Source organism: Strongylocentrotus purpuratus, unplaced genomic scaffold, assembly GCF_000002235.5.
Source record: "Strongylocentrotus purpuratus isolate Spur 01 unplaced genomic scaffold, Spur_5.0 spur5_scaffold_17, whole genome shotgun sequence".
Taxonomy (NCBI): domain Eukaryota; kingdom Metazoa; phylum Echinodermata; class Echinoidea; order Camarodonta; family Strongylocentrotidae; genus Strongylocentrotus; species Strongylocentrotus purpuratus.
Window position 1 is genome coordinate 10,594,714 of NW_022145602.1, and position 27,669 is coordinate 10,622,382.

General features: G+C 37.3%; 1 protein-coding gene across 1 annotated transcript; it reads right to left on the reverse strand.

Moving 5' to 3' along the window:
* Positions 1 to 3,245: 3,245 nt before the first annotated feature.
* Positions 3,246 to 21,636, reverse strand: LOC105442066 (myogenic factor 6-like). Its single transcript, XM_011673857.2, has 3 exons — positions 20,898 to 21,636; positions 13,267 to 13,339; positions 3,246 to 3,367 (listed from the first exon to the last, which is right to left on the reverse strand). The coding sequence occupies exons 1-3, from the start codon at positions 21,489 to 21,491 to the stop codon at positions 3,246 to 3,248; spliced, it is 789 nt and encodes a 262-aa protein (XP_011672159.2). The 5' UTR covers positions 21,492 to 21,636.
* Positions 21,637 to 27,669: the final 6,033 nt, after the last annotated feature.

Sequence of the window (27,669 nt, forward strand, 5' to 3'; positions counted from 1 at the left end):
TAAATCAGTTTTTAGATAAATTCTTAAATATTTTGCTCAATTGACAGATTTATGATTAAAGATAAACAAGATACTACAAATGATTTGGAATATTGGGCATAGGGGATCCTTCTTCATATTTCTGTCTATTGGTCACTCCATATATCGCCCTTTATGTATGAGAATCCTAATTTTCCCATCTCTCGCTCCCTCTTTCACACACACACACACACACACACTCTCTCTCTCTCTCTCTCTCTCTCTCTCCATATTTAATATGTTTACGTGAAAGAAGGGTAAGGGGGACTGAGGGTGCTAGATCCCTAAAGATGTTATATTTTATGGCAACTGCCACCCCACGTTGAGACTCATATTTTCCTAAACATGAGTTCATGACAAAATAACATTTTCACTATAATCAGATCATGTAACTGTATTTATAAGTTAATTTCTTTGAAACCGGGAAGTTGATAGTTTGGCAGGAAGCGTAAGCCAGTCAAGCACCCCCTCCCCGGGAGGGAGAAATTGCGCCCATAAGTATATGCACACACCCATTCCCTCCTTTCTTTCTTCCTTTCTCTCTCTTTCTTCCTCTTCCCTCATTCTTCCTCGTTCTCATCTACTCCCTTTCACCCCCCTTCTCCTCACTCTCTATCTCATTCTATCTCCATGTTATTTATTATACTTTTAACTCACTTTCGCCACATTGTACAAGACAAACAAAATCATTCACCTTTAAAGCTAAAGACCAGTTATGATCATGCAATTGCATAGTGAAAGAAATGTTGTGAAATCGATCAGAAAAGGTTGATCATCTAGCATATAAGTATTGATGTGTACTGCAAGGTTCTGGAATCATCAAAATTATAAGAAATTTGGCCAAGTCTTCATAAAGTTAGAAGTACTGTACACAGAAAGATGTATTTGTGACTACACACACGTGCGCGACACGTGCATTTGTATCTCTCAACAGGTCAGAGATATACTAATTTACAAAATATATCAATTAGTAGGCGGTTTCCCGTCAAAATTTGTATCGTAGTGTAATATTCAAAACATATTCTTTCACATGATTGGTAATAAGAGCTTCCATTTCATTTTTTGAAATTGGGGCGTTTCCAATACTGGTCTTTACTTTTAACTTCCGAAAATTTGTTTCATATCACTCCATTACGACCAGAAAAAGTCCTTCAATTCAGGTGAACGAACAGAACAATCGGAATGAAAGACGGTGAACATACTTGTAACACTCATGTTTATTACATTTTTTAATTTCTCAATCTTACGAAAAGGACAAATGTCATCCATAGTTTTCAACTGATAAAAATGAAAAATTACATTATCCAGTATTTCATACTGAGGGAATATTTAACATTAACAAAGTAAACTCACTTGACTTGATTTACTGTACATTATTCGTGATAATAATTATATATTAACGTGCCAGAATACGTGGCAGAACGTACTATTGGCAGTGAACAAGTAAACCAAATCTAATTAAGAAAAATAAAACTTAGTATGGACGCATGCACCCTTATCATTTTACATCCGATATGTCACATTAAAAATTGAGAAGCAAAAAATATCAAACACACAGATTCAAATATACATTTGTACCGGTATCTATATTCAAGTTTGATCACAAATGTAGATATTTTAAATTTTGAAGATACGGGTATAAATCAAACATGTCAAATATAATTCAAGGTGATGTAAAAGTACATGTAATTTGATTTGTATGATATATTTGGAAGAAAAGTTATTTTGATATGTATATGATGGAGTAACAATTTATCCATCTCCTGTTTGTATTATATAGTTTAGTGTTTTCATCGACTCGTCTGTGGTACAGAAAACACATTCTTGATATTGCATATTGCGAGAAAGGACTGGAAATTACCAAATAAATGTATATGTATATAAATACAGATTCGAGTTAGAGTACATGTGTTTTTTGGGTTTGTTCGGGATTGGATTCCAGTTTGCAAACATTTTCGTTCAAAACATAAACATTCTAGAAAGGTCATTATAAAATGCTGAAACTTGCAAAAATGCCAAAAACAAAATAAAGAATTTACACCGTTGCCCATAAAGTTGGAATATTTTTTCTTTCTTGTTTACATGAAGTGATTGTGATATATTTATTTATTCTCGATATAATCTTTTTAGAAATTTATTTGATTAATCAAAATAGTTTCGAGAAGAATAGATATAAACTCTATTTCACACTTATTTCATGTGTAAAAAGTAAGACAAAAGTTTTTTATCTTCATGGGCATGAATGCACGTAAGCGTTAAATATTCTTAGCAAGTTGTATCCAAAGTCATTTCATGAAAAGAGGTATGAACAGGTATTCCAAAGTCACGGGCATTAGTGTATGTAAGCGTGAAATATTCTTAAATAGTTGTATCAAAATTGAAATATTACGGATTTGTAAACCCTTTAATCAGTTAACTTTGTCATTGTGAACAACCCACACATTAAATAAGATTAACAGGGGCCTGTTTGTACAACACAAAATAAAAATCCAACCTGCATCCTTTTTAAAACAGCTTGAAACATTCGGGCAGTGATACAATGCACATTCCAAACGAGGACAGTGATACAATGCACATTCCAAACGAGGACAGTGATACAATGCATATTCCAAACGGGGACAGTGTAACACTGCACATTCCAAACGAGGACATTGATACAATGCATATTCTAAATGATATTAAATGAGGGCCCACACCAAAAGTCTTCTCAAGGGTTCCCCTATAAAGATTTACATTTTACCGACCCTGTGTTCCGTTCTCCCGATGTCCCTCTTTCCCCACACTTTCTAGAAACAAATGAAGATAGAAGATAGGGACTAAATCACAGTGCTGAAAACACACATGGTCGTCCGCCGCGTTCATGAAGTTGCTGATGTAGCTACATTACATAGTTTATACCAACCATGCCAACCGCATTTCATTTTGCATTCTCGGTGAAAAGGTCCAACTTTTAGTTCTCCCCGAAAGAGAAAAAGAGCTCTTCAGGAAAACGAATTTCTCTGCAGACAACAAGTTGTCGCATGCCACAGCTGCGAAGAGAAATGACATAAAATGGTCGATTCCCTCATGCATATTCATTCGACATGAACGATTTCCAATATAAATTGTTAACAGTAGAAGTTTCTTAAAATTGTTGATTTCGTCATGCATATTCATGAGTTAGAAAAGTCCCGGCTGCAAAGTGTCCAAATGTCTTTAACATGTTCACCCAAAGATTTTCTGGGGTCCTAGGTGGCGCCCTTGTCCTTGTCCCGACATTCCTTTCCTCCTGGAAAAGTACAAGGTGTGTTGATGTTATCTACCATCAGTGAGAGGGAGTCCAAGCTAGAGACTCGATCCTCGATTTTAACTGAAATGAGAAAGAAAAGAAGAAACAATAAATTGTTAGGGAGATTTGATAATGTATTGTGAGTTATCATTCTCGCACGCGCAATGCATCCTGTAGCTTATGCCAGTCAGGGAAAGAACTGATTTCCGCTCTCATCAAATTAGTATTTTTTCGCGATTGAAAATCAATCCGACAGAGTATTTAGGGCATGCGACGCCCTTACATTATATAACACCTTTGTTCCGACAATTTGTACATGTTCATGACTCTGTTGGAACGTTATATTTTTACACACTCTCCTGGACACTCTCGCACGCGCTGTAGTTTTTGTAATCGCTGTGTAAACATCAGTCAGGACCAGAGGCGGTTCTCCCGGGGGGGGGCAGGGGGGGGGGCACGGTGCCCCCCCACTTTTTCAGATACCCCAAAAGTGCCCCTTTTTACATAGGAAAAGTGCCCCTTTTATTTTGTAAGAAGTGCCCCTTTTACATAGGAAAAGTGCCCCTTTTACTTTGACAAGTGCCCCTATTACTAAATAAAAGTGCCCCTTCCCCCCTTTTCACCTCTGACGAGTGCCCTTTTTATTTTTGACACGTGCCCCTTTTCCTTCGACATGTTCCCATTTTCCTTTGCAATAAATGTCCATTTTCCATTCTCATAAATCTTGAAATTATCTTTAATAAGTGCCCTTTTTAATCTCTAGTAAGTGCCTCTTTTTAGGTACGAGAAGTGCCCCTTTTCACTTTTGATAAGTGCCCCCTTCACCTCTGATAATTGCCCTATTCAAAACTGAGAGGTGCTCCTTTTACTTTGACAACTGCGCCTTTTTTCCTTTGTAAGAAGTGCCCCTTCTCCTTTTAATAACTACCCCTTTTTTAAACTCGGATGAGCACACCTTTAATTTTAACATGTGCCCCTTTTATTTTCTAATAATTGCCCCTTTTCCTTATGATAAGTGCCCCCATTAAAAAGAGAGAGCTCCTTCCCCTTCTCATAACTACCGCTTTCCCTTTCTAATAAGTGCCCCTTTTCCTTATGATAAGTGCCCCCATTAAAAAGAGAGAGCTCCTTCCCCTTCTCATAACTACCGCTTTCCCTTTCTAATAAGTGCCCCTTTTCCTTATAATAAGTGCCCCCATTAAAAAGAAAAAGCTCCCTCCCCTTCTCATAACGGCCCTTTTTTTAAATTTGAACGGTGCCCCCTTTTCATTTAACAAATGCACATTTTCCTTTATTATAAGTGCCCCTTTCACATTTTCATAAGTGCCCCTTTTCATATCTGGTCAGTGCCTCTTTTCACCTCTGATAATTCCCTTTTTAATAATGATACGTGCCCCTTTTCCTTTCTAATAAGGGACCTGTCCCCTTTTCACCTCTTATAAATGCCCCTATCAAAATCTGATGGGTGCCCTTTTTCCGTCAACAAATGCCTATTTCCCATTTTCGTAAACGCCTCTTTTTCATCAGGTGAGTGCCTCTTTTCAGATGAAAAAAATGCCTCATGTTCACCTCTTATAATTATCCTTTGTACTGTGACACGTGCACCTTTTCTTTTCTAATAAGTGTCTTATCCCTTTCGATAATTGTCCCCTTTTCATGAAATCATTAAACATGCCCCTTATTTAAAGCGACTAAGAGCAATTTCCCCCAAAGTTCGCTCGCTGCGCTCGCTCGCATTTAAAGATGATATAATTATGTTAGTTATCAAAGGTCTTTTCAGTCTTCCGTTATGAGAATGTGCTTATAACCCCATCACGATTGGCTTTTTTCCTCTTTATAAGATGTAATTTTTCGCACTGCGACCTCGCAGATCTTTAAAATTTTTCTCGCTCGCTTCGCTCGCTCGTAAATGCATATTCAGACATCCCACCCAACTGTAAAGTATGATGCTTAAGCGATATCTTGTATGGTGTATGAAGAGAAACAAATATTGAAATCATCCCTGATAATGTAATCACAATGCAGGGGTATGTAACAATGTCTAAAAATTTGTATATTTTTGCTTTGAGATTTCCCACTGTAGGTGCCCTTTTTTCTTCAGAAAGTGCCCTTTTTTGTTGGTGCCCCCCCACTTTGGAAGTCGCTCGACCGCCCCTGGTCAGGACGAATAGCGGTTTTGCATTATATTCTTAAGTAGTGCTTAATTTGTGGCTTTAACGTTGTCAATCGTGAACGCAAGTCGGTGTATAGGGATGAAACCTGTGTAAAAAGTTGGATTAAAGATAAAAGTCTGAAGTAGCAAAAGAGTATGTTTTGAAGGTTTGCTAATTTTAAATCTTCTGTTCTTTAGCATGTGCAGTGCACGTAAATCTCTACATATCGCATGTTTGGAGTAGGAATGACATTAACGTAGTTTTAATTACATAACTTATTGCCTTCTACATCTCAGCAAACGTATGAAATGTCTTGCCTATCCCAAATTAACTTTTCGTATCTTTGGCTAATGTTATTTGTATTATCGTTTTTGAAGTGCATTTTTGTGATGTTTTTTGAAACATTCAATTTAATGATAAATGATAGTAACTTTTTTGTTTGTTTATAGTTTTAGAACTGTTTAATGGGGTTTCATCGTCAAGGAAACATTCGGAAATGGAGGGAAATGAAATGTAAATCGGTAGCGCGTGGAGCAGAGGAACATTTGGAGTATTAGACAATTAAATCGTAAACACGTTCATTTCATATTGAATTCAGGAATGAATTGACTAAAGACTGCATATTTTTGGGGAACCTGTATTTCACATTTCGTTGTCCATTGGGAGAAGCAGAGAGTTATTTTGTTATTCTAAAAGGGAAAGTGCAACGACGAGAGGGCAACCAGTCTTGACTTCACGTATACGGTTCAGAGGCCCACTCTAGAAGGGGCGCAGCTAGGGGTTTGCCCCCCCCCCCCCCCGTCAATTCGAAGCCAACTTTTGAAATTTTGAAAAAAGGGAAGTTTGACTAAATTTAGCAGAAACATTTCTGAAAAGGAGGGGGGGGGGGGAGAATCAATCAAAAAGCACCACGAAAGAAAACTCATACATGCAAAAAATCTCAATTCACATACGACACCGGCCGCCCGAAATGGCCTTTTATTCATAATCACGCATGCATGGAAGTTTGGAGATTGTCTAAGGGTCATTTGCTGGTTCTGCATTAACAAAGAACATGGTTCGGATCTATCTATCTCAGACATGAATAATCATTATAAATAATTATTTTTAAAGCCTATTGATATACATCTCTTCAAGTACATTCATACTAAGAGACGCAAACACCCTCTTCTCCCCTTAATTTTCCAAAATGTCTGGATACGCCGCGGTGGAGTGTCATCCCCATCTCTCGACGTTACCTAAATAGAGAACGTCATCACCCGTGTAGAGACCCAGCCTGAAGCTATGGAACACACACGAGCTACTGAAGAGGGGATGGAGAAGTGAAGGGGGGGGGGGGGTGAAGATTCCGTAAGTGGGATGTTGAGTCTTGAGAGCAACCCCTTCTCGAGAGGATGGGAGAAGTCATTTAACGAAAACTGGAGAGGTAATTACGGCATGCGTCTTAAAATTGATGGTGGTGCACCAAAATTGCCAACACATAATGCACATAATTCAAATCTAAAGGCACCGAATAAGTTTAGTTGACTAATTATAGGAGAGAGAGGAAGAAAGTGACAACAGGGGGGGGGGGGGGAGAGTAAAGATGAGAAAAGGGAAATTTTAAAAGAGCGAAATGTGTGTCTCGGAACTGTTAGGGCTATAAAACAGTGCAACATAAGGCGAGGCAAGGAAAACAGTGCAAACAGCTGACAATTTTGGTAAATATTAGATAAAACAAACTGTAACTAACAGCAATTTAGACAGCTGGGTGAATGAATAAATGGGAATAGGGTGACGACTAGAAAGTGTACAAAATAACAACTTCAAATAATTATGCAAATCGAACTAGGCGTTAATTAGTCCATAATTGATGTAATATTTGATTCTCATTTTGCATAATTTATAGTCGTACGTTTTAGTCATTCATATTTTGTTCGTTTATTGTGTTGTATATTGACTTTGTAAATTGAATTATTTCAGCTTCCCAGCTGCATGTTCTTTTATTTCAATAAACCGAATCAAATCAAATCAAAAAAATAATAATCAATAGTGCATTGACTCGAGAACAGTAGGTTTCCTATCCGTTTTCAGCATTCAATTTGCTTTTTCTATTCTTACTTTTTTTTTTTTTCTCTCTGTTGATCATAAGATTTGACCCATGGTAGAATTTACCAACAAAGGCCCCTGAATGGCTCCCAAGTTTGACAGTTTCGCAATTCTTTTCCGCACCGGAGGACGGCAAGAGGACTTAACACCTTTCCTTATTTGTTTTGTTCTCTTTTCTTCCCTTTCTAACTTCTATTTTCAAGACTTTAGATTCCGAAAGGTGGAGGATAAGATGCCGAAAAGGAGAAGGCTTTTTTTTTCCACCTTTGTGTTAAGTGGGACTACAGGTTAATGTCATATGAAATTAGGTCCGTCCGAACTTTCGACCTAGTCGATCTGCACTATGTCATTGGTCCATAATTATTGAGGCCTGTATATTTCTAAGTTCTGGTATTCAATAAGTGGCGGAACTTCCTTTTTCTTAGGAATCTTAGGAGACAAACTAAAAAAAATATATATATGTTATCTTCCTTTTGATCAATCCGATATTCTACAATACCATTAATAAATCGAGACTTTTGCATTTCAATACATATAATGCCAGAAAACTTAATCTTGAGCACATCGTTTTTAAAAATCAATGTCCCCTTTAACTTTTATTATTTGTCTTCATGATATATTATATTGCATAAAGTTGCCTTGAATCGCTTGCCTGACTCTCGTAAATAATAATTGAACTATGCCTAAATGCATATCGTTTTATTTCTATTTTGTTTTGTTTCACAAACATAACAGTGTGATGTCCCATATAGTTTGAAGCTTCAGTTTGAAGCTTGTTGTAAAATTACTGAAAAAACAGTTATAAATAAATATCAGCAACTTTGTTATACTATTGTCGATTATGTTGGAAATGATTCACCGAAACCATAAAACCGCATACAAATGAAATTATACCGCAATGTATTTCAGATATTTGCCTTAATATTTCGCGTTGTCGTGAATGTGGTTTTTCTAAATTTCATTTCTCACATTTTTTGAAAATTAAATGAGGTTGACAAACGAAAAATGGGGTGAAATGGGACATAAAATTCCTTCCATCTTGATTTTGTCCGACACTGGGCCTAGGTTTTGAGCTCACAATCCTGGCGTGTTGATGTCATACCAAGATTCCGCATCACACATCTTTGTTTTCTTTGCCTAAATTGGTTGGATTTAGGCAACCCAAGAGGGGGCTTCCAGAATGACTTTTCTGGCTGTGTTTACCGCGATGAAGAACCGGAAAGGACAGGGTGAAAATGACGAAGGAAGAGGTGGAAGGGGGGGGGGGGTGACGAAGGTGTGTGCGTGAGTTTTTGTATGCGAAAGAGAGAGAGAGAGAGAGAGAGAGAGAGAGAGAGAGAGAGAGAGAGAGAGAGAGAGAGGGGGGAGGAGGAACCTCCGATATAATAAATGGACAAGGAGATAAATTCGTTCATATATCACGAATATAATGGAGACTTTTGATTATATGTATATTTATTCAGAAGAAGGTGTGTGCGTGAGTGTGCGTGAGTGCGCGTGAGTGTGTTTGCGAGAAAGAGAGGGTGGGGAGGAGAAATATCGGACAAAATAAATGGACAAGGAGAGAAATTCGTTCCCATATCACGATTATAATGGAGACTTTGGAGTATATTTATATTTATTTAGCACGTTTTTATAGTATGAACCTTTTCTGGACGGGAAATAACGGGGGGGGGGGGGGGGCGTTCAACTAAGTTTAAGGACAAAGAGAGAAATTCGTGCACATACATGTTATACCGCCATTATAGGCATATATGCACCTATGCCTAGGGCCTATATTGTATCCAAATACGAATAATACAAATATGTATTGGCCATCTTATTTAGCGAATGTATACCCTATACAGATGTCCGCACATGCATTAACTTATTGTGGTATCTAACCCCCTTACCAACGAAAACGCCCTGAATATACCCTTCATCCCCTCAATGATGACCATAAAACAACATCCGTTACAGTTCTTTTTGCATCACCCTCGAGAGAGCCATTTAGATTTCGGCTTCGCTTTCATCGTACATTTTCCAATCTCCCTCGCAAGGTTTTAAGGCTACGGACATTGCTCGCTCTCCGGCCCCAGAGTTCAGCCTGCCCTTGAGGCGAACGAACCGCTCGCATATTTCGTTAGTTGGCGGCGGGGTTGACTGTGAGCGGTCATGATAATGATGATGATGATGATGAAATATTTTGGTCTGGGGGAAAACAAGGATGAGATAGAAAACTGATTCAGACAGTATAATGATGAATTGGCATTCGACATGATCAACTATCAAACCAGAAAACACATCCAGAAAATGAATTGACCAGTTGATCCCCCACCCCCCCCCCACCACTCAAACAATTTTTAGGGGCACTGCATTACATATTATTTCAAGGAGGAATATTTCAATACCAAATTCAAGGCTGATGTTATGTTATTTTTGAAAATACCTGTTGGAAAATTAGCAGAATGCAATGCGAGACAAGATTACGAGGATGACGACAATACTTATGAAATAAGTTTAAAACTACTACCGGTACTAGTTACTTTGCAATGATATTAGGGTTGACTAGAACACGTTTATAATTAAACGTATGTGTATTCAAGAAACAAAAACTTCAAATTGTTACAGATTAAGGCCGTTTCAATTTAAATTTCAAATGACAGTTAAGGTTACCTTCAAAAACATTACTAGGACTTGTTTCATAAGGTGCCATGATACCACGTGACCTAGCATGGAGGTACGGAATGCTAAATACATTTCCTTGTGTTGTTAAATGGGAGTGTCACAACAGTTTGTAGCTGACGACCTTGCCCCCCCCCCCCATCCCACCCATCCCCCACCCCACCCCAATCCTCCTCCCCGCCATGCAATAGGCCTATATCCCCCGACCCCAGGGGACCGTCTGCCTCGTCAATTCCAGAGGGAAAGCCCGCATGGGTTCGTGCACTTTATACCAGTAAACGCTTCAAGGATGCTATAATTTCATTTTTCAAGTTCGCCCGAGTGAAAATGCAAGACTGAGATATTAAAGAGTCAAAAGATGGTTTTCCAAATATATTTGTCCACTTCCAATTTTTTATTTCTTGTAAGCCACACAAATATAACTATAAGCTCTGATTTTTAGTGGATTTCTCTTTTCCTTACAAATTCGACTCAATTTATGATATGCTAACATATCTATGTTCTATTGCAAATGTTTTTGATATTTATTTTATGAAAGGATTTTGAGTTGTGGAAATACAATTATTTGAATTGAATTGAATTGAATTGAAAAATATATAACAATACGTGAGCTTTCTCAATGTTTTCATGGAACTTTGAAATAATATCATAGTTGAAGCGAAGACGAAATTCGCCCCTCATGGTGAAGATCGAGTGAAACCTCGTGTTATATGTGAATGTAGTCCCATAGATCAATTCCTTTGTACAGTGTATGCAATTTTTAACAATAATTAATACTCGGACGATTGATTTTCATTTTTGTCGATCATTACAAAGCCTCATAATATACACCCATTCATGATGTACCACATTATCAACCCTTCCAAATTGTTTTCGAAGTTTCCCTTAAAATTGCATGAACAATGTTCAACTTTTTATCTTTAAGTGGCAAATATGTTTCCAGTCCGTATTTGTTCACATTCCCCCCAAATCTCCCCAGGAATAGGAAGCTTTTAATGTTCGGGTGGCGGCATGACGGGTCCCGTTGGGAGTAACGTTTTTTTTTTACAATGGAGCAACATTATTTTAGCCCAACACGGTTCCTATTTAGAGGGCCCTTCCTAAAGGGAAGGGGGATTGGAAGCGACATTTCGCACTTTGAATTGACAAATGTCTAGATTGTAATCTTTTATTTCATTTCATCTTTGATTGTTCAGGTAATCTGAATAGATTAAACAATCGGTATACATTAATACATACATCCTGTAGAAATATAAACTTATTTTAAACAGAACTGGCCAGGGCTACAAGATAAGCAAAGCTTGATACCTGCGAACCCTGACTATTAAGTACATCAAATGTGCTACAACATTTAATGTAAATTTAAACAGATAAGCAAAATTACATTAGTAATGCACAGCTATCGCTAATGCTAAAGTACCCGTAATACATTAATGGTGTGGTGATTATTGATGACAATTTATTTAGAGTTATAAACTTGTATTCGGTAACTTTGATCAAAATTCTACACATTCTTCGCTTATTAGTCACTTTCTGTCTGTTTTGCCTATCCCTATTTCCCTTTTGTGGAAAAGCCAAGACATAAACTTACCAGGATACATATTAAAGCCATGGCTCATGCATTGTGGCCTATACACAGGCAGATATTGAATCCTGTGATAACGAGGCTGCGATTGGACAGAAGTTCAAAATGGTTATGCAGATCGACCAATCAAAATACGTTATACTGTACGTGTGTTAGAAACCTTGTCGGGTCGATTGGCTAGCCTTGCGTTTAGTGTACTTGTATGCATACTAATGCATTGCGAATGAATTATCTCTTATTCACCATTTTTAAAGGATTCTATAGAATGCAGTAGGCATTTGCATATGGCCTTTTCAGACCAGTCAACGAAAGCCTGTGGGTAAACATGGTCCTACACCCATCTTTATGCGTAGATCTTTTTTGCCACCCCTCCCCCACCCCGTCATATTATCGTATTTTCACCGTTAATAGATGTAAGCTTAGTTTATGACATTTCAAGCTTACATTCAAATATGAAATGGAAAGTACAAAACGAAATACCCATCCAAAAACATAAACATGACATAAGTTTTATTGATAAAGAAAAAAAAAATACTTCCGTTGATTCGTGAAGCATAATTTGAGTCTCTCACGCAACATCAAGAGAAGAATGATTACGAATGTCATTCGGGAAATATGGAAGAAAATAAAAGACCGTGGGCCTTGGGATCGAGCGGCATGCTACAACGCCAGCACCCCACGGCGCCCGGGTGTCTCCTCCACTACCTTGTCGTATATCACCTCGGCAGCGCAGCCACATCGCGCTCGGTTTGATTCATGAGCTATGGTATCCGACAATGACAGCAACCTCGTCCCCGGGGAAAGTGTCGGGTCCCAAGGACAAGTCGTAATATTTGGGGAAATTATTATATTGCTGTGACGGTTGCCCCCTTTCTATCGCTTGCAAGCTGGCATAACATTGGATCCCATACAGGATAACATTAATCACAATAAAGCAATGGCGATGAGTATCCTTTCGACGAATAAACATGAAGTGAAAAATAAACCAAAGCCCCGCTCCCCCCCCCCCTCTCGAAATCTGTCAAAGAACCATATATGAAATGATTAAAGAAAAGTACTATTTGTGTAGCAGTTATGTCTTTTATTACATGGTCACGGCTACTGTAGAGTGAAGAACTGATGATAGTCATGCTAGTAGCAGGAGAAGTAATACAAATAGTAGTAATAGTAGTAGTAGTAGTAGTAGTAGTAGTAGTAGTAGTAGTAGTAGTAGTAGTAGTAGTAGTAGTAGAAGGAGTGGTGGTAGTAGTAGTAGTAGTAGTAGTAGTAGTACTAGTAGTATTAGTAGTAGTATAGTAGTAGTAGTAGTAGTAGTAGTACTCGTAGTAGTGGTATAGAGTAGTACGATAATGCTGACAATATTGATACTATACTACTACTAATGATAATAATGAAAAGAAGAAGAAGTAGAAGAAGGAGAAGAAGAAGAAAAAAGAAGAAGAAATTGAATTAAACAAATAAAATGTGTTCAATAGACATGTCTATCTCACCTCTTCTACAGCTAGTCTCATGCCCAAGACTCGGATGATTCCCTCCATTCATCATGCCTCCTCCGTGCCTTATCTGAAGAAGAAAAAATGTAGACGGGATTCATCAAAGACTATAAGGAAGTATATTCAATACATTGTATGGCATTTTCGAATTCATTGAATGAATTCAATAAAGCTTACGAAGATCAATCATTTTTTTTATTTAGAAGGGGATCGTGGCAGATTCTCTTTGCCCCTCTTTTTCTCTCACTCTCTTTGTCTCCCCCTCTTTCTCTCACTCGCTCTCTTTCTTTCTCTCACTCCCAATGAGAGGAAAGAAAAGAAGAAAAGAAACATAATGCATGGTATTGGTAGAGGAAGTACTCATTTTCTTTCGAAACCAAACAAAACCATGTGATTGAGATGAGAAAAAAGGAAAGCCTATATTAGACATGTTACACACAATGTGGACAATGCGAACCGGGTATAGCTATAAAATTACACGCATTAGTAGGGAGTTATTCTGGAAAGGATTAAGAACGATAAATATTTAATGATTTTACATTTCGTTTAGGCTTTTAGTTCATCTAAAACGAGACATAATAAACATTGTGATCTAAACAATCTTGGCTGTTAAAGTTAACTATTGTGTAAGATTATACTCAGATAGAGTAGTTAATAGAATCGTTAAACAGTTTCAAGCAGCAAAAAACAAAACATTGTCTTTCTCCCATAAACTAGACCTATAAATCAATACAATAGACCATAGTTCTAATTTCTTCTTCTTTCTCTTCTTCTCCTGATCCTTTTCCTAAGTTCTTCTTCTTCTCCGTGTCTTTCTCTCCCCTTCCTTCTTCTTCTCATTCTCCTTCTCCTCCTTATTCTCCTCCTCCTTCATCTTCTAGGTCAAACGGCTAAATCTCGAAGATGATCACGATGATTAAACCCCGCCCCATCTCTCTCTCTCTCTCTCTCTCTCTCTCTCTCTCTCTCTCTCTATCTCTTTCTCCTTTTCTCACACTCTCACTCTGCCTTGCGTTCTCAGTCTCCCATCTCGATGTATCACTGTCTGTCTGTCTCTCTCTCTCTCTCTCTCTCTCCCCTCTCTCTCTCTCTCTCTCTCTCTCTCTCTATCTCTTACTCTCTCACTCTCCATCTCTCAAAATCATGCTAGGAGGAGAGAAGAAGAGGGATTGAAGGGTGAAGGAGATTGGAACGGAAATTACAAGGTGTGAAATATTTTCCTCCCGAATTATTTTGGAAACAATGGCGGAATTTTCTCGCATGACGGCGAAACAACATCACTCTAGATACAATGTCCTGCCCTTTCTCTCTCTCCACCCCTCCCGAAATACCACGAGTATATGAACGCCATGTCCATCTTCGGAGGGATCAAATGCGACCTGCCACTTCACACCTCCGTTAGGCTCTCTTCAAGCCGCTCGAAAGTTACTCACCGCGGTGGCAAACCGCGGCCTTGAAATTGTGTCGATGAGGAAAACGAGCCTTATCTTAAAGAAAGTGTCCCAGTTTGTGAATACCTGTTACTGTTGTTTTTTCTTTCTTCAAAGTAAATTAGCAAGCGAAACACTGCCGAAAAGGACATAACATTCACAAATCCATACTCTCACACAATCCCGTATGCCACTGAGTGACATGACGTTGCAAATCAAAATGAAAGCCTGCCTAAACAGACCACAATGGTATAGTAAAATTAGGTATAACAAAATAATGATAATTGTCTTTTTTTAACTATTTATTTCAAACTTATTGTCAGAATTATCAATAGCTACAATTTCACTATGCTCATGGCAATATGACTTCACGGCTTCACAGTTGCGTCTCGAAAAATTGAAAAATGTCTTTACATTTTTCTTTTTTTATGTTTCCTTTATGAGAGGGGGGGGGGATTTTTTACGTCCCATTTTCGACGCGTAGCCACATAAATGATCTATAACTTAGCTCCAAGTGATTGTTGGTTACTTGCGTCATTAAAATTTGCATTCAAATCATAGAAAAGAGAGGATTTGTTCTTCTACTTCAAGTGGACGAGAATGCTGTCCAGTGTTCCTTGTGGAGGACTTCAATTTCAACGACATTTTGCACAAGTCCGGCCACGTACCTGTAAAGTCCGCGGAAGCCGCCGTTTTCCGCGGATCAGTCTTACTAGATTAAGAAAGAAATACCAACCCCCCTGTCAATCCTAAGAGATCAGGTATGGTTTACCCCAAGGGGGTTAGTTGCTGCACCCCACCGGTAAGAGGGGGTATTTACTACCAGCACACCTGTACGCGGTAACGGGCTAAGTGGTCTGTATTTCGCTTTTGTTCCCTTTTTTGTTGATATTCATAATCTTCGTTCTTGCTTTTTTATCCTTAATTAGTCTGGTGGATGGGAGAAAAAAAAGCATTTCCTTTTCGTCCTTAATTGTTTGTAGTCACCCATTAATTAATATGCAATTGGGTTCGGTCATTGTCATCCTCTTTAGTTTATTTTTTATTTGCGCTATTAATTTTTTTTTTGATATTTTCAATGAGACCACAGCAAAGTAGAACCCTTGTCAATGTCCTCGGTCAATTTCCTACACCGACCGAACTCGGAACTTCTACCCCACTTGCTAATCCTAGCTCAATCTAAAGTCTAGTAGCAATATTGTCCGTACATCTTTGACGAAATAAAGCCGGGCCTTGAGCAATAGATCGGTATACTAATATATTCAACGTTATGGATATTTCTTTCCTGGGGACTTTAAAAGTGATGAAATATTTATTAACCTGCTATCAATTAATGAACTACAATACTTGAAATCCAATGTGCATACATTATCTGGTGCTATTACGGGCAAGCCTCAGGCAAGTTTTCAGGTTGTCAACAAACTTTTTAAAAATAAATATGCATACAAACTAAATATGTTAGTCAAATAGTTAATTGCCACCGGGACGAACGAATGTCGGATCATGGACCGCCTGAGTCTTGTTTTAGAGACAGTTAATCTTGAAGGCCAACCCGTATAAAAACAAAAAGTGCACATGGAGGTAATGATCACGTTCTCCATTTTCTTAAATTATTAGCATTTTGGCACAACTCATTGCCAAATTCTGCCCGTACTTTGGTTGGGCACTTGTCAACATTAAACGATTTAGGGGACACAACCAGCCAATACCCCTTTTTCAAAACCCCCGTGACGTACCTGAAGTAGATACGAGAGAAGTTTGCCCATTTTTACAATTCAAACCGAAACAATTATCCGTACAATCTGGCTTGAGAAAAGGAATTAAATAAAAAGGAGATTAGAAAGTGAAACATTATTTAGGCGGCCCTTCATAATTTAGCTTGTCAGAACCCACCTTCAGAAACCGCCCCTGGACCCTGTTTCATAAAACTTGATATCAATAACAAGTTACAAGCTACTGCTATAAGCTACTGAAATCATGGCATCTGATTGGCTGAGAGCAAACTTGATATCAATAACAAGTTACAAGCTACTGCTATAAGCTACTGAAATCATGGCATCTGATTGGCTGAGCGCAAATTTGTCATAGAAATTCAGCATTTGTTATTCATAAAAAGTTTTATGAAACGGGCCCCTGGTAATACATCAAACTTCGCCCAATATTTCCTCTAGTTTAAAGGTGTCTCTATGGGAACCTGGCCTATCCCTGGTTGAACAACGACGTTCACCCAATATTTTCTCTATTTTAAAGGTGTCTCCCAGAGAACATGATCTACCCTTTAAGCAAAGAGGGGATCATCTGCACTTTCCTCTGGAAGACGTACATGAATATCATAATCCATGGTCTGTACGAGTACTTGAGAGTGCTCTGGCTCGGGTCGAGATAAACAAACAGCACGACGGGGACAACACCTTGCCGGTTTAGCATTTCATCCTTCGACACCGGCTCGAGAAGATCCTGGACCTGGCGGATGCAAACCTGTCCTCCAGGCTAGCTGGCTGGCCAGGGGGCACTGTCTTCCTTTAAAGTCCCACTGTACTACTTATAGCTACTTGCGCCCTCTATATATCAAAAAATGTCAATCGGTGACCGTTGGTCCCCCATGATTCCCTTTTTCTTATGTTAATTGAGAGCTGATTTGATGAGATAATCACCTGTAAGTGACCACGAACGGAGGACTACCCCAAGGCCAGACCAGTGCAGACGGGGATTAACTTCAGGTTTAGCGATTTGTAAGTGAACTTGACCGGTAAATACGATACCATAATCAGCATGATCCTGTATCGCGAAATATTTGAAGGCTATGCTGTATTTCATGATTATATATATATATATAATATATATATATGTGTGTGTCTTTGTTTTTGTTTTTGTTTTCTAATTTTTTGTTATCATATTTGTATATTTCTTGACAAGATGGAAGGCCATCCGTGTCGTGCCTCGTACGGCTGAATTGATTTATATTATATAAATGTATTTTGTTTCTTCAATAGAGCGGAATACTACTTCTACTACTCCGAATGATTTAACAATTCTGATTAGTTGGAAAATTTAAACCCATTTGCCAAATGATCAAGTCAAATAAGAATTTTTACTATTAGTTGAATAAGACTGAAGTTATAATTACATATTTATCAGGAATGTAATATTCGTTTTGCTAATTCTATAATGGTAAAGGTATACACTGGAGCATGTTACCAATGTCAAGATTAGTGAAGCAAAAAAAAACTTCAATGCTAACATATGACAAGGATCTCCAGCTCATCGCCATGTACCTATTTTACTCGATGCATACACATCGAGCATTGCTAGCTGAAGGACGCAAAGTTTCTAGAAGATACGACAAGACAGGCATCTTAAGAAAACATCTTCATAATAGCATTCCTATTTTGGGCGGGAGTTGTCTGCCGAGGGTTCGATACGTCTCACAAGGTACAAGGTGCCTCGTAAAAAAAGGGTGCAAGTTTATAAATGCATAATAGAGCTATAGATTTAGGTGAAGGTAACTGCTTGTGACTCTTATTCAAAAGGTCCTGAGTTCGATCCTCGTTAAGTGCGTACACACTTAAAGAGATGCTTCCTTGCTATTAAAGTGAACCTAACATTGCTGGTGTAATAACAGTTACATGACCATCGGGAGGAAAAGTATACAACATGAGGAAAATTATTATCAGTTCGAAAAAAGCTCATAATCTATTTAATGTATATATATAATAATCTTTTTAAAAAAAATTGGCCTTCGTAGTGTAAGGAATTATTCTATCCTTACATGGACAAAATCAAATTTATTCTTGACATGACAAGTTTCCTTTTTTTTCTTTCTTGGAAGTACGTTGTATTTAGAAGGGACGGTTTATTGAAACACCCTGTAGAATTACTGCAGGACAAAAGTTCATGACATACAAATGCACTTCTTGGTTTGTAATCGTAGTGATATAGAACTAAACGGTGCACTTTACATTGCGGTCATGCCTAGTTAGTATTATGTTTACGCGTAGGTCCATATATTGATTTTCTTGTTTTGTTAAAAATTGAATATGGTAATTATATCAATAACACATCTCAATTTATTGTAATATTTCTTTATGAATAAAAGAAGATAAAGCAATGATATTGTGTGCATCTTGGAATTACATAAATATATTTTGACCGGGAAAAGTGGACAAGGTTTTAATGGGGATCGAAGCGATTGACCCAAATATTCAAAGTAATAATAATAATAATAATAATAATAATAATAATAATAATAATAATAATAATAATAATAAAAATACATGTACTAATAATGATAATGATAATACTTATAATAATAATAATAATGATAATAATAATAATAATAATAATAACAAATAGAGATCCAACAGTAAATAGGTTGATTGATGTATTTGGATCAATCACTTGATCAGGATCCGCTTCATCATCTTATAACACCAACTAACCACGCCAGCATCCTGGTAACAGCTATATAAGAAATCGGAATTTCAAACTTAATCGCTGACAGAAAGATTCTTGTATTCAATATATCGTTTCATAATGTTTTAATTCCATCTAAAAGGCAAAGAAGCTTTCATTAAATGTTAGAACAAGATCACCTAGCAAAATGCCATTTAAGAAATTAACCCCTTTCTCATCACTTACGTGTTTAATCATATCAATAATCAATGAATATGATCACAAATTATTTTAGTCAATCAACTGATGGGCAATTTAAATACGCTATTGCATTGCAAATGTACATGCCACAGATGGTAATTACGTAGTATGAATTTTTTTTTGTTCACACATAAAAAAACGCGCAAGGCTATTAAGATTTTATTAGGTTTAGTTTATGACAAATTTTAATGGATTTGATGATGCACATAAAGTTGTCGATGTTGTCACTTATCATCCAGTTCCCTGTTTTGTAAAGAGTTCATATACGATATAGGAGTTGCGATTGATTTGATTCATGTATTGTCCCTAAATGTCATAATTCAAATATGTTTGTATAAAACAAATCCATTCCGTCATCAATAACTAAGATGCCAAATGTTTTAAAAGCAACATCAACTGTTCTCGCATTCAGGAAAAAATATAAATAGTATCTTCTTAATAGTGAGTAGTTTTATTTGATCCAATTGCCTTTTATGTGATTTATATAATTAATTATGTTATGTTTTATGTGATTATGTTATATTATCTTTTTGTTTGATTGTTTTTTTTTCTATTGTTTTTTTGTTTAATAATGTATATCTCTTGAAGGGTGGTAATAACGGGGATCAGCCTTGACAGGCCAATGGCCTTTGCTGATCTCTCGCACCCACCACCCTTCATCCTTCCTCCGTAGTACCATATCAATGAATGCTTCTATTTGTATATTGTTTAATTTATACTGATTTGTTTGTATATCTTCTGATGTGTTTTTAGAGAGTTGGGAAATAAAATTGAATTGAATCGAAATGAAAGTATATGGCATTTTCTGTACAGAGGAAATTGGAGACGCGGCGCATGATACGTTACAGTGTTGCTAATTCGAGCCTACTAATGACAACTTCAAACATTCATAACTTTTTCTATTTTTATTCGAGTTTTGCTCAAACTTTTACTTACTTGTTTTTATCATTTTTGTTTGCCTTTATGAAAACCAACTTAATATCAGTGAGGATTTCCCTTCTAACGATCTTCAAAAAAGTACGTTCCTACATTAATTTAAGAATTAGGCTAAAGCCTGAAGGTAAGTAGCGTCTGTATAATGTGCATTTGCTCATTTCATTGAAAGATGTAATTACGTCAACACATTTATGTTCATGACGATGATGATGATGATGATGATGATGATGGTGATGGTGGTGATGATTGATGGTAGTTGTGGTGATGGGGCTGGCATTGGTTTAGATTTATTAAAAACAATGATGATGGTTATCATATTATGATGATACAGGTAATGGTGATGATGGGGTTAATGAGAGGGATGTCGATATCGATGATGGTGGTGGTGGTGGTGATGACGATGACGACGAAAAATATGATAGTGAGGATACTCATGATAAAGGCGAGTATAAAAATTGCGCTAATTATGTAATGGTCATTATTAAAGTTATTGGCAAAGACGACGATGACGGTCAATAGGAAGGTGAAAATGAAGATAATGAGGGTTCAGTGAAAGAAAAAAAAATCCATACATTGTTGATCACATTCTTTTAAAAGTTGTCATCTTACCTCATCACATAGATCAATATCCCTGCAATCCATGCCCCCATACGAGCTCAAATAGGCCTCCTGGTCATCGGCTTCGTGCAACATCAATTGCAATCTTTCGATATACTGTATAGCATTCCTCAAAATAGTCACTTTTGGCATCCGTTGTTCTGGATTTGAGCAAGTCCGCTGTTTGAGGATCTCGAAGGCGGAGTTCACCTTGCAGAGTCGCCGTCTCTCCCGTTGCGTCGCCGCCCGCCGCTTGTCGAAGAGGCTCGATTTCTTTTTCTTTTTGCATGCCGAGCACGCCCACAGCAAGCATCGTCGCTCGCCGTGCTCCGCCCCGCCGACGGGGGCCAGGACGTGCGAGTGCCGGTGGTGGTGATGGTGGTGATGGCTATAGCCGTTGTCGAGCGATCCCGTCATGGAAGCGTTGTTCGTGCCGATGATCATGGCGTCGTTGCGTTCAGCGTCCTGGTCGTTTCGGCCTCGGCAGTGCGCTGAGGCGTAAGCGCAGGAGTGACCGTTGCCTTCGTTCAAAGATAGTGAGTAGCCGTCAGACGTTATTTCACTGTATGGGTACATTGTCTCTTCGCTTCTAAACCCAAAGTACATGTATTCCTTCAACTGTTGATATGTACAATAATGATGTTATACGTAGACATTTATCAAATCCACCTAGGCACTGTCATTTAAGCCTTTATATTTATTGTCTTGCAATTATCCAGAGACTGCTCTCATTAAGACATATGAAGCAAACACATCTGCAAATGAAATGAAAGAAAATGTAAACAGTAAGCTGTGAAAATCACGAACACGGTGACGGTGATGTTATAGTTCATGCATTGGTATATTACCGAGCGAAAATCAATTATCACTTCTTTTTAAAAAGAAATTAGATACCAGTAATATTTAGGTGATACATGCTTTGAGTTTTGATGAAATAATCAGGGGTTTCTTAGACGTATTCGTCTATTATTTTGATACGTTTTTTTATAATAATTTATGAGGTTTTCAGAAGGATTTGCAATTCCATTCCCAAGAATCTTAAATGTTATTATGTCTTAAAACTGCTTTGATATCTAAAGAAAACGATTTAAAAATCGTATCTATCCAAGGAGATGCGAGGCCAGCCTGACAGCTCTTGATCTACCTTATTATAAAAATAATGGAGAAATTATCAAATAGCTGTATTTTTCTAAATATAAAATAATATTATGCCGCCGGCCGGTATAGGAGAAAATGAGGTTCATAATATAGGTGAATACAGTCGGGACAAGAAAAGTCTGTTTGAGTGAATAAATGACTTTGATAATTTAACAAAATAGCTTTTCTCTGTAACATTGCCTATATAAATGACAGGAATTGATGGCATTAGCAAATGGAATATAATTATAGAAGTCAAATTTGCTTTGTGACCACTGAGTCAGGTTGGATATGCTGACAAGGAAATCCAGTTACACGCTGTAATTGTAAATACTAAAAGGGATAAATAAATATACCACTAGTAATAATGACCAAAAGGAATAAAACAAAGTTGATGAGTTTGTTTGACCAAACAAAACATCCATAGATACGTAGTATTGGTTGCTTCATTGTAAATTATATCAAACATGCAACTCGATAGCTAAAACTGTTCAATTTACATACACAAATGTATGCATATATAAATAGTGATATACAAATAAGTAGGACCAACTGGGCCAATATATTTTGGTCTAACGAAAGAGGTAGGATACCAATACAACACATTTTCCTACTAAAGAGGGAAGAGAAAGGAGGGAGAGAGAGTGAGAGAGAGAGAGAGAGAGAGAGAGAAGGAGAGAGAGAGAGAGAGATAGAGAGTAGGGTTAAAAGGGAGAGATTGGGAAAGATGAAGAGGAAGAGAGAGGGAGAGTAAATGAGAAAAAGTGGCACACACACACATACACAAAGTTATGATAGAAATTTAGAGAGAGAGAGGGAGAGAGAGAGAGAGAAAGAGGGGGAGAGAGAGGGAGAGAGAGAGAGAGAAAGAGAGAGAGAGAAAGAGAGAGAGAGAGAGAGCATGTAGTGGAGAATAGTGAGTGAGTGAGGGAGAGAGAGAGAGGGAAAGAGGTGGTGAGACAGAGAGAGAGAGAGGCAAATATAACAAATTAGAGAGGGGGAAGGGAAAGGGAGAAAATAATGTAGGCGCTAAAAACAAAAGAAAAAATATTGAATAATCAAATTGCAAACACTCGGAAGAAAATGTACAAATGTTGATAAAAAGAAAGGCATTACTCAATACGTAAAAAGAAGAGACTTATGTTTTGAAACATTAGTTTGTAACTACAAATAACCTCCAAATTTGATTAATGCCTAGCACACAGCAATACAAGGAAATGAAAGACAATAATTTTGCTGGATCAACAAAAATTACATTTCTTGGATTCGAGTTGTGTTTTCACGACTTTCATTACTGTTAACTTGCTCGTTTTATGCGCTTTAAAATGTTTTACGATACCCTAAGGTATCCCGGATGTAGCTGTTTTGAACGACCCTTAAATCGATTCGGCGCCCGAGATAGCTTGCTATTGACCTTCCGAGCCGACTGGGTCTCCACTCGGGGAGTCGGTATTACATTTTTTCCGAAAACATTGTGTAAAATGTAAATACTTTATATGATAAAAAGGACTGAAAAGCAATTGTCGCAAACATTGGTAAACAAAGCGTGATTACCTCACAACCATGAAAATGTAGTATCATATCAATTAGACTAGGCCTATTATTAAGGAAAGATAATAAAGTGTCACTTATTTTATCACAATGTATTTTATTGAGTGTAATTATTTTTCCGTTACCCATCAAAACAAAACATTTATATATTGTCCAAAATGGTTTTAGATTACCCGACTCCTTCAAAATATAATAAAAAGGTACACTATCATTTTCGTGTACATGATTTATCAACAGATTCCATTTTCTTTTTATATAATGATTTATGTATAAAGATTCATGCCGAATTATCAAAACGGTTGAATAGTCAATAGTGTCGATTTAACTTCCAAAAAGCATTTTACCTTGAATCTCACCAAAATATACCAAATTTCTTTTCTTTTCTTCATGAAATTATTTTGACACTATGAAACATTCCTGAAATAGAAAATGTATACCTTCTCAGAAATCTACTGACCAAAACAGATTGATCAATGATTTTGTTTATGATCAATATACATCTAGTCAACAAAGTTTTGAGAAGCTATAAACTTTATCTATTAACTAGCAATTATTGTAACCAGTATTTCATGCAAAGAGGTAAGAAAGACAAACTGTCAACTTGATCGGCAACAATGTGTAATCCTTTATTTCATTATAATAATAATAATAATATTACATGAGATTTATATAGCGCCATTATCCATTTTAATTAAATGCTCAAGGCGCTTCAAATTATACTTTGAAAATTCGAATAGCTTCCATCAGTTTTTATTTTGTAATACAATTACAGTAAAAGGAATCGTGAGACAATATGTCCCGCGCTATCTTCGATCTAATCACAGTAATCCGTATTGAGCGTAATATAATCCAGATTTATTATAATTATTATAATTATTATCATATTTATCTTTCAGATTTAATTATATACCTAGCAGCCGTAGTTATAAACATTCTTGACTGATATGGTATTATTTTACTTTTCTGGGGATCAACCAAATCACATACTAGTTTACTCATTATTTCTCCCTTTCGTCAATCAATTACTTATTTGTTTGTATGTTTGTTTCCTTCTGTTTTCATTTGTATATTTCGGAATGTACATTATTCTTGTTTTACTTTTGGTATTTTCATATAGTGAAATGTTGACAATAAATAAGTGACAAGGAATGAAATGATAGAGGCTCTATATAGATGTCATGTATCCAAATGTCTGTTTAATCAATGAAAAAAACGAATCAAATACAGTTCTTCCATATTTCATTCATTTGCTTATGTCATTATATCATCAACTCCCTTGAAAAAAAACTCTTAATCTTGGATTACGTTAACAATAAAAACAAAAACAGTCATAAATGTCTTTGAAAATCGTGTGACATTAGAAAGTGTCGATTCCATTTTTCAATTAATCATTTTAGGTATTAAAGTATTGGACAACAAATATTAATATATTCACAATGATTGGAATTCTATGTAAATAGTAAACAGTCTCTAAATCAAATACAAGTGATTCCGTAATTAATAATACAAACCTAAACTCCCCATCATTAATTTGGAATGAAGTTTATTTTTATGTACTTACAGGAGGGATGGGAAGTCATTTATGAAAAGTACTGGTGCCTCAAGATAAGATGCTGCTTCGCAGAACGCGAGCTCGGCAAAACAACTCGAGCACATTCCTTTCTGCAATTTATTGTCATCCACATATCCTTGGTATCAAACCTAAATGAGTTTTTGCAACATTTAATGTTTCCGGGTCGGCATGAACCAGTAACGCAGCAATAGCAAATCTGGTTTCAATTCCGACCATTTTATAGTTCGGATGCGCCGCTCTAGAGCTGCGTGTGATTTACGTTATGGGCTGTGTGAGGACCATAAATGTTAAGTTGCTTCAATTGTTGCTTGTGATATATCCGTAGTATGTTATACGCGAACAAGGTATACATATATATATATATATATATAGTCAAAATCTTATTGAAATTATTGTGATGAATAGGTAAATAAATATACATCAAATCAAATCAAATTAAACCGTAATGCTACCGCTATAACCCACCTTGGTATGCGACTTTCTTCCAACGAATCCTGAGCTGGGGGTCTGCGAGATGCAAGTACCAGTAGCTGTACTCCACCGGGATGAGGCCCCTATATTCCGTCTGAATGATGGGGACCGAATCGCTCAGCTCTCCGATGAAAATGGCATCAGCATCCGACGCAGCGGAGATGCAAAAAGACCGTCTTAACCCCTTGCGCGCCGCAGATGCGCACCCCTTCGCTCGGTGATGTATAAGCTCCAACGGATGTTGATGCTAGAGGAGGTGGTAGGGTTAAGGGATCAGCATGTACGGATAACTACTGGGACGTTTGATGTCGGGATCGGGGGTCTAAATAGTCCGGTGTTTAGAGCACTGCTGATGTTGATGAACTACTTCTCTACTCCGACGTGAATGACATTCGTTGATCGGAGGAGACTGGGGCGTGTGAGGGAGAACGTGCTGATGTTGGGCTGGGCACGGGTGGATTTGTGTTCTCTTTTCAAGGAGCCAGTTTTCTGTGGATAGTGGGCTTTAATTTGGCGGTGCTTATTTTCGAAAATCATTAACATACACTTAGTAATATATGTACTATTTTTTACATTTATATATCAAAATTTGCAATGATCTTGAGTTCATACACTATTGTATTGTTCAGTTTTCATGTTAACTGCATGTGTTTTGACACTTTCTTTAATATTCATGTATTGTGTTACATTTCATGTGTTTTCATCCATTGTTCATGCCTTCATTCCATGTTCTCTATTATATTACCACTCTCTCTCTCTCTCTTTCTATGTCTGTTTCTCTCTCTCCCTCTCTCTCTCTATCGTCTATCGTCTGTCTCTCTGTTTCTCTCTCTCTCACACACACACACACACATTTTGTCCTCCCGTTCTAAATATTACCTTCTCATTCTCTCTCTCTCTCTCTCTCTCACACACACACATTTCCTCTTCTCGTGCTAAATATTACCCCCCTCTCTCTCTCTCTGTCTTAACAGTCCTTTTTTTTTCTATCACCCCTCCCCTCACTTTCACTAATCCATTCACTATTATGATTTATTACAGATACATTGTGTGGCTTAATGATGGCACGGGACACGAAAGAGAATGGCAAATCAAAGCTGACAAAAAAAAAGTAAGATGGATTTTCGTTGTTTTCCTTATATGGACATGACTAAACACAACAATACCAACAACAATACTTTGGTAGTTTTGATAACAACGTGTATGGTATACTTACATAATTTATATAAAGACTTGAAATCTGCAACTTGGAATGAATAAATACGTACATATTTTTTTCTTTTGTATTTCTTTTGGAAATTTGTATTGTAATTCATGTTCATTTCAGTTTTTAACTGCCAGACACGAAGATTTTAATAAACTCCATTTATCTATCTATCTATTTTTTTTTTTAAATACTACGACCGGCAACATTATAGATCACATCACTAGCCCCTTATTCCACCATGTGATACAGAGTTGCAATTACACCACAGCGTCACTCTGAGTAGCTCCATCATTACACCGATTTGGGAGAGGGGTAACACTGCCCCCATGCACTCCCCTGAGCACCGCCCCTCCGTGTCTACCAGCGGACCCCCTTCCGATGACAACACGAAGAATTGGACAGGTGTGTACTTCACTGTGACGTCACTAATGTCATTAGCAAATGGGAGAAGATTTATTGTGCTTTGTGGCGCGCTATAGGCCGCCAAGACTCGGACCGTTCGTGATTCCATCTATGCCCTCTATTATTTCCTCAGTTGAAAGTGCATTACAGCAGTCAACATTTTTGTTTTTGTATCCATAGTCCTTGCGGTATTTCGCTTTCTGCAGTATAGCCCATAAGTTAAATGCCACTAAACAAATGTAGGGGAAATATATAATTGGAAATTAATTTTTTTTTTTTTTTGGCTTGTAAGTTAATACAAGGAGTTATCTCGTTGGTAAATGTTACCATTCAAGAAGCACTGTATGCTCGAAAGCCTCTTCCCCCCTAGCCTCCCTTGTATCCCCACACCCCTTTATAATAATGATAGTGGTTCTTATTTCCATATCCAACCCCCTCTCCAT